Raw genomic sequence first — 12,822 nt, forward strand, 5'->3', positions numbered from 1 at the left:
TTTTGTCTTGATTTAGAATTCTGTGATTGACACGATTTTGGCCTGGCTCCCTTTCTAAAACTCTCCTCTCATTGGAAAAGTCAGGCTAATGTTTAAGCAGATGCCCCCCTCTGCCTCCCCACCCCCGCCTGCTCCCCTAAAAAAGCTCCCCCTGCTCTGACATGACCCAGGCCTGCACACACGGGCCAGAACTCAGCAGAGCCACCGCCTTTCTCCCTGCAGGGCCGGTTCTCTACCTGCAGCATCAGCGCATCCTGCCCCCCCCAGGTGCTCTCCTGTGGTTTCTGATTTAAAAACATATGTTCTCTTATACGACAATAACACAGCTAATCTCTCAAGAGAGCAGGTGCTAAACATCTAACACAAGAGAAGGAATAACAGAAGAAAGTCTTGATGAGCAATATTACATATCTCCTACAATTTGATATCCAAAAAATCCAAACCGAAATGTTGAAATATTACCTTTAGGGATTTTTGAAAAGCACAAATCAAATCTTCATTTTTTAAAAAAATATATTTTTATTGATTTCAGTGAGGAAGGGGGAGAGAGAGAAACGTCAATCATTGGTTGCCTCCTGCATGCCCCCTACCGAGCATCAAGCCTGCAATCCGGGCCTGTTCCCTGACCGGGAATTGAACCAGGATCTCCTGGCTCGTAGGTCGACCCCAACCACTGAGCCACGCCGGCCGGGCTCAGATCTTCATTTTTAATTGTGGGACTTTTATGGCGGCTTCTCCAACTTCTTTGGATATATCCACCCCCAGAGGACATCTGCATCAGAATCAGACAAATCACGTTACTGCAAACATTGGCTTCCTCCTCTGTCCCTCGTTCTACAGACTGTGTGCTTAGAATTCTAACAACATACATATCTAATTTATAATTAATCCCAGGTGGTGGTAGCTCTTAAATAAATACAAATAGGATCTCAAACCAGAATAATGGGTGAAGAAAGGCCAGTTCCATTAATGAATCTAAACTTCGAGACTTTTAAAAACCACTTTGAGGTATATTTGACATTTCTAAAAAGCTACACATATTTAATATATACAACCCAATGACTTTGGGGATTGAGATGTTTTGAAAGAAATAATTCTACACATCTCAAATACTGTAAATAAAGAAAAACTTAAAATGAAGTAAAAAATAACAAAAAAAGTCTTATGATTCTCTATAAAGATAAGAAGGTGAAATAGTTCACATGTAGCTGAAGGCAAACCTGCACCCCTTCCTACCCTACCCATCCCCCAGGTTCCCACTGCTTCCTCTCTGAGCGTCACCACCTGGCTTGCTCCTTGTCCTTCCTCGGTTGCTACTGGCAGGAGAGGCGAGATCCGACCCTCTTTCTTTGTTCTTCCTTAGTTCATAATTCTGGCTTCTGATTTCTGCTATTTCACTCTGTTACCCAACCTGGAGAAAGCCACCGTCTCCAGCCTCCACACTGCCCAGAGGAAGGCACCACGGCATCAGACGGTGGATTCCACCAGAGGCTGGGCCATCGACATGGGGCGGGGCCGGGGGCGGTTCTGCCACCACCAGCTAACTCTGCTCATTTGTAATCAGCCCTAAGAGTCTGGTTCATGCAGCGACAGTGAAGGACTCCAACACGGAGAAGTTTAAAGCATCAGATGAAACAATGTAGACACAGAACTGTTAGGTCAGGAAACATAACCATCCTCCGCTGGTTTTACGAGTCCAGGACTAACTGAGCCCGGAACTTGGTGCCAGATGGGGAAACCGTGCTCCTCGCTGGACCCGGGAGACAGAGGAAGGCGTGCAGAGAGCAGCTGCCTGGGCTGTGTCTCAGCTGCACGGGAAGAGCACACTCGCAGCCCAGTCCCCAGCAGGATGCCTGGTGCACATTCCCCTTCCGTTTCCCAGCATCCTCGCTGGTTCTGAGATGGATGTGACATTGCAAAATGCAGGCCAGGGACCTGGCTCCCACTGTTTCCAAAGGAAGGAATCCATCACCCTCACCCGTCCCCTGTTTCTAACCTGTGATTTGTCAGGTTTTTTGTCATTTGAAATTGTAGCAAACGCACTTCTTATAAGGTATCTACCTGATCGGTTCATGAAAGAAATGACTGTAACCAGAAGATCAATGAAAACCTCACATAGAAAAGCAACATCCCGGCTTTGACTTTGATAATGCAACTTGCGTAAAGATAGGAATGGTGCTACCTACTTCGGTTCGTAGCGGACGCCTTCTGTGTCGTATAAAATGCCCACGCCGGCACGCAGTCTTTCAATCCCGTTCCTAAACCAGGATCATTACACAGCGTGAGCAGCCCAGAGTTAAAGGAAGAAGGCGAGCGTAATGAAAGGGCGGTTCATATTGACCTGCTGAGGCAGGCACGCGTCCCAGGGCTTACCACGCGATCATCACGCCGTTGTCCGTGCACAGTCGGGGGGGAGGACACAGCAGAGCGCACTGGGTGGCGTTTGTTACAAGTTCCAGAGCTTTTCGGATGTAGAAGTTGCTGGCAACTCCTCCAGACACGACCTGGAGGAGCCGAGAAGAGCAGGAACAGGTGTCACGTACGGATGTAAGCCAGGCTGGCAGCTAACCTGGGAACGGCAGCATGCAATCAACCCCGCATCTGACAGATGGGCGACGGGCGGTGAAACATCTGCAGAATAACGATTTGAAGAAAAATACCACAAAACACTTCACATCAGCGTGTAATCGCTCCTCTCGTTTCTGTGTTCTTTCCTCTGGCCTTTTTCTAAGGACAGTCAGAGTACGATACCTTACCAGTGGTCGGCAAACTCATTAGTCAACAGAGCCAAATATCAACAGCACTTCTTCAAAACAGACTCGCCCAGGCCGAAAACCGACTTCTGCGCATGGGCCACGAAGTTTCAATCGCACTGACCGTGTGCGCTCGCACGTGGTATTTTGTGGAAGAGCCACACTCAAGGGGCTAAAGAGCCACATGTGGCTCGCGAGCCGCGGTTTGCCGACCACGGCCTTAGACCCTGGAGTTTTTACTTATAAGCACTTTTTTCTTAAACAATCCTTTAAGAACGATCGCCTTTGATATTCCAGTCTGTGCATCTACCGCCATCTAAATATCGTCTCACTTCCTAATTTTCAGAAAACCGCACTTTAAGACACAGTTACCCGAGGTTTACCAAGGCTGTAAACACGCGCGAGGGAGTTCATCAAAGGAGCACAAGTGTTAAGGAAATCAGCCCGTTTTCCTAAAAACCATGCCACCGGCTCCTGCCGTTCCTTCTAATCGTGGAGCCTCTGAAATGCACGGGCAGACGGCCCGGGGCTTCCTGGGCACACGGCTGTGCACACATCCCCTAACGCTGCCGCCTGTACAGGGAAGGGACGTGGTCTCCACTCCGCACATTGCCCACGTGGGCGCTGGCTGTGGCCCAGAGCCCATCCCTCAGGTGCTCAGGTGGCTGGGCCGCCCACCCCCCCCCCCTCCAGAACAGCCTCAGCACAGAGGGCGCCGCTACTCCAGGGGGACAGGCTCACCAGGGCGGGGGGCTCACCAGGGCGGGGGGCTCACCAGGGCGGCGTTGCTGGGCGGCAGCAGGCCTCGCTGCTGGCAGAACAGCAGGGCGCGGTGCGTGCGCTTGGCGAGGTGGCAGGCGGTGGTGTGCTGCACGGCGGCCGCAATGTCCGCAGCGGAGGCCAGGACCTGCCCCTGCTCCACGCCTGCAGACAGAGCACAGTCTGGGGTTACTCCTCTGTCCATCTTTATTACTTTCTTTTTGGTTAACCCTCACCCGAGGATATTTTTCCATCGATTTTCAGAGAGAGTGGGAGGGAGGGGGAGAGTCAGAGAGAAACATCGATGCACAAGGATTGGCTGCCTCCTGCAAGAGCCCTGACCAGGGCCTGGGCCCCTGCAACCGAGGTACATGCCCTTGACCGGAATCGAACCCAGGACCCTTGGTCCCCAAGCCAACGCTCTATCCACTGGGCCAAACCTGCTAGGGCTGTCCACCTTTATTTATTAGAAATATACCTTCCTCTTTTTCCTTTTGTGTTATTATCTTATTGACAGCATGTTGAAGTCCAGTGAAAGAAAAATCACAGTTTTTAGCCCGATGCATGGGAGGTGTGAGGTCAAAATGCAGTCTATTTCCTTGTTTCGCCAGATGCTCGATGGCCTTCCCACCACTCATGGTGGCGCACTCCGGGTGTTTTGTTAAAGACAGCCTTCTTGCCACCTGTCAGAAACAGACACAACGTCTTACAATGAGCCAGAAAATTGCACGCTTTGAAACCAAGATGCAAAGGAAACGAAAAACACACCAAACCTGGATGAATAAGACATGCTCTGCCTTTACAAACACGGCCGACAGCTGGTCAGGGAGACGGCCAGGCCTGCCTTTCTGACAACCCGACCGACAGCGGCTGGCACTGCCTCCCCGTCCACTGTTGCTCTTTCACTGGGGATGGGAAACAGGTTGGAAGTTAAGAATGGCCGCTTCTTCCATAAGAATCTGCCCTGCTGCTTCCCAACGTGCCAGTGGCTGCCAGCAGGATCTCTGTAGGATCCTGCCACAGAGGAAGCAGCAATCTGCGTGGTGGTAGTGCTGGTAATGGTGACATTTAACCACAGAACTCTGTGCGTCTCTAATGTCCTTATCTTCCTATATCCTCACATTTCACGTTTTTAGAGTACTTGACACTTCACAAAACACCTTCTTTCACATATATTATCCTATTTGATGAAAAACATAACTGCAGGCAATGAGATACCATCTCACACCTGTCAGAATGGCTATCATCAACAAATCAACAAATGACACGTGATGGCGAGGATGCGGAGAAAAAGGAACCCTCGTGCACTGCTGGTGGGAATGCAGACTGGTGCAGCCACTGTGGAGAACAGTATGGAGTTTCCTCAAAAAACTAAAAATGGAACTCCCATTTGACCCAGTGATCCCACTTCTAGGACTATATCCCAAGAAACCAGAAACACCATCAGAAAGGACATATGCACCCCTATGTTCATAGCAGCACAATTCACCATAGCTAAGATCTGGAAACAGCCTAAGTGCCCATCAGGAGATGAGTGGATTAGAAAACTGTGGTACATCTACACGATGGAATACTATGCTGCTGTAACAAAGAAAGAACTCTTACCATTTGCAACAGCAAGGAGGGACCTGGAGAGCATTATGCTAAGTGAAATAAGCCAGTCAGAGAAAGATAAATATCACATGATCTCACTCATTTGTGGAATATAATGAACAACATAAACTAATGAACAAAAACAGATCCAGAGACAGAGGCATTGAACAGACCGTCAAACCTCAGAGGGAAGGCAGGGAAAGGTGGGGGTAAGGGGGAGAGATCAACCACAGGACTTGTCTGTATGCACATAAGCATAACCAATGGACACAGACACTAGGAGGGTGAGGGCATGTGCTGGGGGTTGGGGGTGGCCGGAGAGAGGTCAATGGGGTAAAAGGAGACATATATAATACTATATGTAATACTTTTAAGCAATAAAGAATTTAAAAAAAAACAAAAGAACAACTGCATTTGCGAACTATGTGAGCCTTTATGGGCTGCTGTAAACCTCCTACCTTTTATTTGAAATGGGGCAGAAAGAATCTTTTGTAAACTAGGCACTACTTTTTCTGTTTGTCTTACCCTACGCATATGTTTTCGGTCTAATGGGATATCATTCAGAAATATTTAGATGAATGGTACTAGTGCAGCCATCACTCCTCAACGGAAACGGACACCTTGACAAAAAATAAGGTAGAAATTAATCTGAGTTACCTTGTCAAGCATGTCACCCGGCGCTATGTCCAGAGACTTTCCGAGAAGCAGGAAATCTGCAACTCCTCTGACTAAGGCCAACAGACAATGGCCTCCAGAAATCAAGAGAACGAGAAAGGGAAATTCCACTTCATTCGTCAGCCTGATAGTGAGCGCGTGAGCTTCCATGTGGTGGATGGGAATGAAGGGCTTCTTCAGCTGGCCGACCAGCTGCAGGCTGAAGGACAGGCCCACGCCCAGGCTCAGGGCGAGGCCGGGCATGGTGGTGGTGGCGACGGCGGAGAGTTCGCTCGGAGGGACTCGACTGGCCGACAGCGCTTCTTGCACTATCCGCTGGATATTTTCTCTGTGAAGCTGCTGAGCTACTGGCGGAATGATCCCACCGGTTCTGAAAGAGGTTTTTAAAAAAGCTTTTTGTAATTTTAAGATTGTAAAAACAGGGGAAGAAAAATTGTATACGAGAGCTGAAGGTATGTTTTCAAATCAATCATTAGATAGCTCACAATGTCAGTCACGTATTTTCAAACGTGTCTTACGATCCAGCTGCTGGAACCCAAATTGCAGTGATTCGGGGTGTGGTGTCTCTGCAAGCTGAAGGAAAGCGCCAAAATCATCCGAGAAACACGCCAAGGAAGAACTCTCGGGCAAGGGAAGGACAAGATGAAACTGGACTTTGGAAAAACGGATCTCTCTGCAGGCAGGAAGATTTTAGAAGATGTTTACAGTTGCCGCAGAAGGGTAAGGTGATTACATCTTAAACGGGGTGACCGTGGGGATGGAAAGAAAGGGACAGAGGCCTGGGCCACTGTAATCACTAGGTGGGTATCAGGGGAGGGAGGCCAAGGCATCGGAGGTGAGTCAGGCCGGGAGCTGGAATGACGGGGAGAAGAGAAAGGCTGACGGAAACATGAAGCCCGTTTAGTGAAGGAGACGAGTTTATTTTTAGACCCTCCGCACTGGCAGCCACGGCAGGACAGTCGACAGCCTGCAATCTGAAATGAAGTCGGGAGTTTTGATTTTGGGTCCATGTGGGACAAGCAGTGGATGAGCACTCTGAACGTCAAAAGCAAAGAAGTAGGGGGTGAAGTTGCCAGCAAAACACGTGCCAGCATGTGGCAGAGAAGCACAGCCATCGAATACGAGATCTGCAACACGTACCCCAAATCTCAGAAAGAACACAACACCTTTAAATGTGTGATATTGAAGATCTGCTGGGTATATAAACAGAAATAAAAACCCTGCCCTGGCCGGTTTGGCTCTGGATAGAGAGCGTCAACCTGCAGACTGAAGGGTCCTGGGCTCGATTCCGGTCAAGGGCACATGCCAGGGTTGTGGGCTCGATCCCCAGTAGGGGGCGTGCAGGAGGCAGCCAATCAATGACTCTCTCTCAGTATTGATGTTTCCATCTCTGTCTCCCTCTCCCTTCCTCTCTGAAAGCAATAAAAATAAAATAAATGAAAATCCTCAGTAGGAGCGTGCAATGACTATTTATTGAATACAGTCGGCCCTTGAATAACGCAGGGCTCAGGGGTGCCAACCCCCGTGCCGTCGAAAAGCCATGGATAACTTTGACTCTCCAACACTTTCCTAAGGGCCTACTGTTGACTGGCTGCCTTGCTGATAACATGGGCAGTTAATTAACACATATTTGGTGTATGTTTTACATACTGCCTTCTTACAATAAAGAAAGCCAGAGAAAAGAAGTCGCTATGAAGAAAATCCTCCGGAAGAGAAGCTGCATTTAGTACTGTACTGCCGTCGTTGATACCATGAGTTCATATTGTCTGCTTACAAGATGAATCGCCTATCAGTGCCCACATCAATACTGCCTTATGTGCTACAGAACACTGTAGATTGATACGGAGCAGTAACGCTGGGCATCCAAGTACTGGACACACGAGATAAACGGTATTTCATACGAAGGGCCAGGCTCTTACACCCGCTGGCACGGCTGCAGCGGCGGCCTCGCAAGCGTCCTTTCTGTTTACGATGGTCCCTCCGCTGGATTCCTGGGCCTTGGCTTGGTGGGCATGTCTCGATCCAGACCAAGCACGCCAGCTTTCCTTGTCAGGCCGAGACTGTCCTCTGCTCCTCACTAGCGGCACTTCGCGTGGGTCCCAGGGTGTTACCCAGAGTTTATGGTGCTGCATGAGGAACCCGCAGAGGTGACATTTACTGGGATACACACTTTCCTGGGGATGAGCTGCTTATGGAGAGGCAATGAGAGCCGCGCGGCGTTTTAAGCAGATGCTCACAACATCAGAGCTCACTGCAATAGCGACAGGAAGGGGCTACGAAACTACGACAGGAGTATAGCACGTACTGCAGTGGATTCTACGCGGTTATGATTTCGTGCTTCATCTCTCCGTTTGTTTACATTTCTCTCAACTGCAAATGGCGCCACGTGCAGTCTGTAAGTATATGCATACGTTTTGACAAATCTTAACTTTTTAGAACAGATTTGTGTATATTTTATGGTAGTCAATGATAAAACAGACTAATATCTACATATATTTTATACAGTCATGACATGACTTTTTCTTATTTTTTTAATATTTCTCAGCTATGTGATTCGGTTATGAGTTTTTTCAAATTGTTACAAATCTCCAAAAAAAATGTTCCAATATATTTACTGAAAAAAATCTATGCATAAGTGAACCTATGCCGTTCAAACCCATGTTGTCCAAGGGTCACTGCATACCATGTCTTAGAGATTAGGTTAAGCTTCCTGAGAGCAAGGACTTCTTGGTACTTCACTGTCCCTTTTATGTCTCACGTACGCACGAGAGGCCTATCCATTACTTCTAATTATCATCTTCTATATTATTCCTGTTATACTTCCCCCAATCCTATAAGGCAGTTATCTTTCCCACTTTATGGCGTGAAAAAAGAGGATAAAGAACGTGCCTAAAGTCAGCCAATAACAAATGCCTAATTCATGATTCAAATACAGGTCTGTGATCTCAAAATATCAACCTTTTTCACTACTCAGATGTTGTTAAATTAGTGACTTCAAGGTGTTTTTGATCTGTACAGTACTTTCAACACATTTTGAATTAGCTACTAATTTTAAAAACCTGGAGATATTACAGTCACGTTTCTCTCGAGGAGTCTGATCCAACAAACAGGGTCCATAGTCCTGCATGGCAATCACTGAGCAGTGACTCCCTGCAGGTATTTTCCACCTTCTCTCCAGCCCCTTCATTTCTGTCCCCTGCCTGGTGGGGACATCCAGGTTTACAGGCCTTGCAACTGCCGTGCTTTAACACAACAGCATATTGTTATTATAGAGCCAACATGAGTTGTGTCTAGAAACAGGAATAGCATTTGTTCTTTCCAGGGATTCACACAGGCCGGAAGTCAAGCCAGGCTCTCCTAGGCCTTCAGTGGAGAACATGAAACTTACAGGTGAACAAAAGAGGGGAAATCTTGGATAAATGTTGGAGCTGGGAACAAGCATGGTGTCTTTTTGGCAATGGGATTAGCTGGATCCGGGCCTCACTGTGGAGAGCCTTAAGGGCCAGGCTGACGGCGGAAGGCTAACGACAGCAGTTCTTAGAAGCTTTTGTACAAGAGAAGCAATTAGCTCCTGGAATTTAACTTTTATACAAGATAAACAGAAAAGAACTATTTCATTTTACACTTTCCAAAAAAAGTGGAAATCTACCAAGAGAGTGTCTACTTACTTTAAGTGAACTTCAGTCTGGGAATGTATTGCTTCTCCCAAAACATTCCCAGCGTCATCCACCACAGCAGCCGCCGTATCGTCACAACTGGTCTCGATTCCCAACACGACTTTGTGCAGAAATGCTTTCCCAGGATGAAAATTGGAACTTCTTAAATACTCATAAATTTTCCTTTTTGATGGTTTAGAAAAAACTCCTGCTGCCTTATTCAATATTAGCATGCTTGCTCTATTGATAGTTTCTGGAAAAGAATGAAAGGAACAAACTGTCATTCGGAACTGGCATTAGCCACTCGACCATTCAGTGAAGCAAAAATTCTGAAAGCTTGGTTTATTTTTTAATGTGTAGTTTTATAAAATTATAGTTAAGTCTTATAAAAGTCAGCAGAAAAATTTAAAGCAACTTGTTATGTAATTTATATACCATAATATAAATGACAGTGTGAATGAATGTAATACTTTTTAAGGGGGAAAATAGGGAAGTCAGAGGTAACATTTTTTTGGATTACTGTTACTCTCATGCTGTTCTTACCAAACCCTTCTTTATTCTTTATAAAACAGCTAATATTACAGTATAACAGTTGCATGGAATAGTCCTCCGGAAAGTGCTATTTATTTCTGTGACTGCTAACATTAAGACAAAATGTGGGGTTTTTTTTTAAAAAAAAAATCAAATGATAAAGGCAAAATGGATCAGTAAAAACAAATGCATTATATTTCCTGGAAACATCTTTCAAAATAAAATGTACTCATTTGCAAAAACAGCAGACACACAAAATAAGCTTTAGTCAGCTAGTTTACAAACAAGTGTTCTCATAACGTCACCTCACATGAACCATACCTCGACTAAAGAGACTGCAGTCGCCTACCTTTGTTATCCACTAGTTACAATTTTTCGAATTAAATTTACCTTTTTGCCAGAGGTTTATCACAACAGGGATGTCCCCAAATCCTCTGTTTCCCAACACAGCAGCAGCCCATCACCAACGCCCCCTGGCGGTCCCACTCTGCCACGTACCTAGTTTCATGTTCCCAGATCACCCGAAACTCTCTGCGGGCTGCCCTGGCCGGTTGCTCAGTGGTTAGAGCACAGCCTGGGGGCTGAAGGGCCCGGGTTCGATTCTGGTCAAGGGCACCTCCCTCTGCTGCGGGCTGGATCCCCGGCCCCGGTCTGGGCAGGGGCAGGAGGCAGCCAATCCGTGTATGATGTTTCTCTCTCTCTCTCTCTCCCTCTCTCGACTTCTCTCTCTAAACGTCAATGGTAACTACCGTCAGGCGAGGATGAACAAAACACAAACAGAACCGCTGCAGAGCGGGCTGGGCGTGTGAGCGGCCCTTTCCCTACACACAGGGGCCGCGCGGAGCAGAGAGCGCGCAGGTGGCGCGGGCAGAGTTAGATGCGATCCATCTATGCACAGAGAACAGGGGGCTTGGCTCAGGCAGACACCCCGGAACCGGACGGGCCACCCCTGGAGGCAGGCGAGGGGCTGGGCCCGCGGGCTCCCGGGGAAGCCGGGGCGCGGCCAGCGGCGCGCACGAAGGCGGGGGTGCCCGCCCGGCTCAGGCGGGGCCGCACCGGGAACCGGGAGGTCACGGCTAGTTCCCGGCCAGGGCTCGGGCCGGGCTGCGGGCTGATTCCGACCACGGGGCGCGCAGGGGCAGCCGTCCGCGCGCCCCGTCATGGACGCTGCTCCCCTCCCGCTCCCCTCCCGCTGGAACCCATGAACTCGCGCGGAAAGGCGGGCCGCCAGCTGCGCGGGGGGAGCCCGGCGCCGGGACGCGCGGGGCCCGGAGGAGCCACTCACCCTGAGCGCGGGCCGCGGGCGCCTCTGCTCCCTCCGCGGGAGGGCGCTCCGCCTGCCGGGGCTGGAGCCCGGCCCGGCGCCGGACGTGATGTCATCGGTCGGGCCGGCGGCCGGTGGCGTCACCGCCCCGAGGAGACGCGCGGGAAGTCCGTCTGCCCCCGGGCGCCGGGTTGCTAGGGACGCTCGCCGTCTGGCTGGACGCGGACGCCCGGGTCGGAGCAGCCTGGGTAGGGGTTCGTCCTCCCGTTCCCGAGGGGCTGCCACCCACTTACCGGTGCGGCCTGCGACACCCCACAATCTCAGGGCCGTGGGCCTGGGGCGCCGCAGGGCGCGGGGCTCCCAGAGGACGGCAGCCTCTCCGCTCGGACTCCCGCTGCTCCCCGTGGAAAGGGCTGGCTCGTTCTGCGGTGAAAACCAAAGGGGGTTGTACAAATTCACGCCTTTAAAGTCTTCATGCCCGACTTTTAGGGTGCATCGTGCACAGACCTGCAGCGCAGTCTTCCTCGTGTTCTTGCTCCCCTTTTATTTTTCTTCTGTTGACAGGTGGACTTGTCACCATTGGTTGGGGCAGGTCTGTCCCCCGAGGCCGTCTTCCTGCGTGGCTTCGGGGTTCACTAAGGGGGACCCTGCGATGCCAGGTGGGCAGCGCCGGCGCCTGGCAGGTGAAGCTCCGGTTAGTAAGATGATGAGACCAGGGGGGAAATCAGTGAGGGTCTCGTGATAGACAGACATGTAAACTCATAATTAGAATGTTAGGGACAGCTTTTCAGGTGAAACTTACCGTTTCCAACATTTTTAATCCTGTGAGGAGTCGTCATAACGAGCAATGAAGGGGCGCTTCCCATGGGCACTTCCCATGCGCCGGCCCCAGACTAACTTGCTGAACCCTCCCAGCCACCCGTGAGGGGCTCCCGTCGTCATTTACGGGAAAAGCGGGTTCACAGGATGTGGGCATCCAGCTACCAGGTGCAGAGTTAGAGTCAGGCTCTGGTCTGTTTTCTTAACTACCCGGTAACTCCTATTTTCTCTGGGCTGCCTTTTTGACCCCAGAGAGACAAAAAGAGAAAAATTAAGACCTAAAGAAAGAGAAGAATTAGTCGTCCCGACTGGCCATGGCAGATCGGAGGGGGCTGTTATGCACTGAAATCTCACCTGGCGCGGCGGTTTCTCTTGCCACGTGAACCAGTGGGCTCAGCAGGCGCCCAGTGCCCCCCTGTGCTGCCCAGCATTATCCTTTGTTGTGTTCGTGTCATTGGTGGATTCCTCGTCCAGGCACTCTTGGCTGACGTGGAGTCTGAACGTTGCATGAGGTGGAAGAGCAGAACTCCAGGGCACAGGGGGGGCGGGCATTTTATTCCTCCTTTGACTGAGTGCATGTTAGAAACTTCGACCCAATGCACGTGCTGTATTTGGCAAGTAAAGGTGTCCTCCTTCCATGCTCGTTATTGCACTAGGGAGAAATTATTGGAGGAATGGCGTGGGTACTCTGGACGGGGCATCTAGGCTTTCATCCGATCACATCATGGTTTGAGTGCCACTTACGGGCATTCTCAACGAAAGATGGCCTAAC

The 12,822-nt window shown here is 49.7% G+C and overlaps 1 protein-coding gene across 2 annotated transcripts; it reads right to left on the reverse strand.

Moving 5' to 3' along the window:
• Positions 1-505: 505 nt before the first annotated feature.
• Positions 506-11,336, reverse strand: OSGEPL1 (O-sialoglycoprotein endopeptidase like 1). 2 transcript variants are annotated; one of them, XM_081095956.1, is made up of 8 exons: positions 11,253-11,336; positions 9,449-9,689; positions 5,763-6,150; positions 3,991-4,195; positions 3,529-3,677; positions 2,374-2,504; positions 2,187-2,258; positions 506-772 (listed from the first exon to the last, which is right to left on the reverse strand). In XM_081095956.1, the coding sequence occupies exons 2-8, from the start codon at positions 9,667-9,669 to the stop codon at positions 694-696; spliced, it is 1,245 nt and encodes a 414-aa protein (XP_080952082.1). In that variant the 5' UTR covers positions 9,670-9,689; positions 11,253-11,336; the 3' UTR covers positions 506-693. The 2 variants fall into 2 exon arrangements, with proteins under 2 accessions (XP_080952082.1, XP_080952081.1); XM_081095955.1 differs by lacking the exon at positions 11,253-11,336 and adding an exon at positions 10,466-10,751.
• Positions 11,337-12,822: the final 1,486 nt, after the last annotated feature.

This window comes from Myotis nattereri, assembly GCF_964212035.1.
Source record: "Myotis nattereri genome assembly, chromosome: 7".
In the NCBI taxonomy this organism is placed as follows: Eukaryota; Metazoa; Chordata; class Mammalia; order Chiroptera; family Vespertilionidae; genus Myotis; species Myotis nattereri.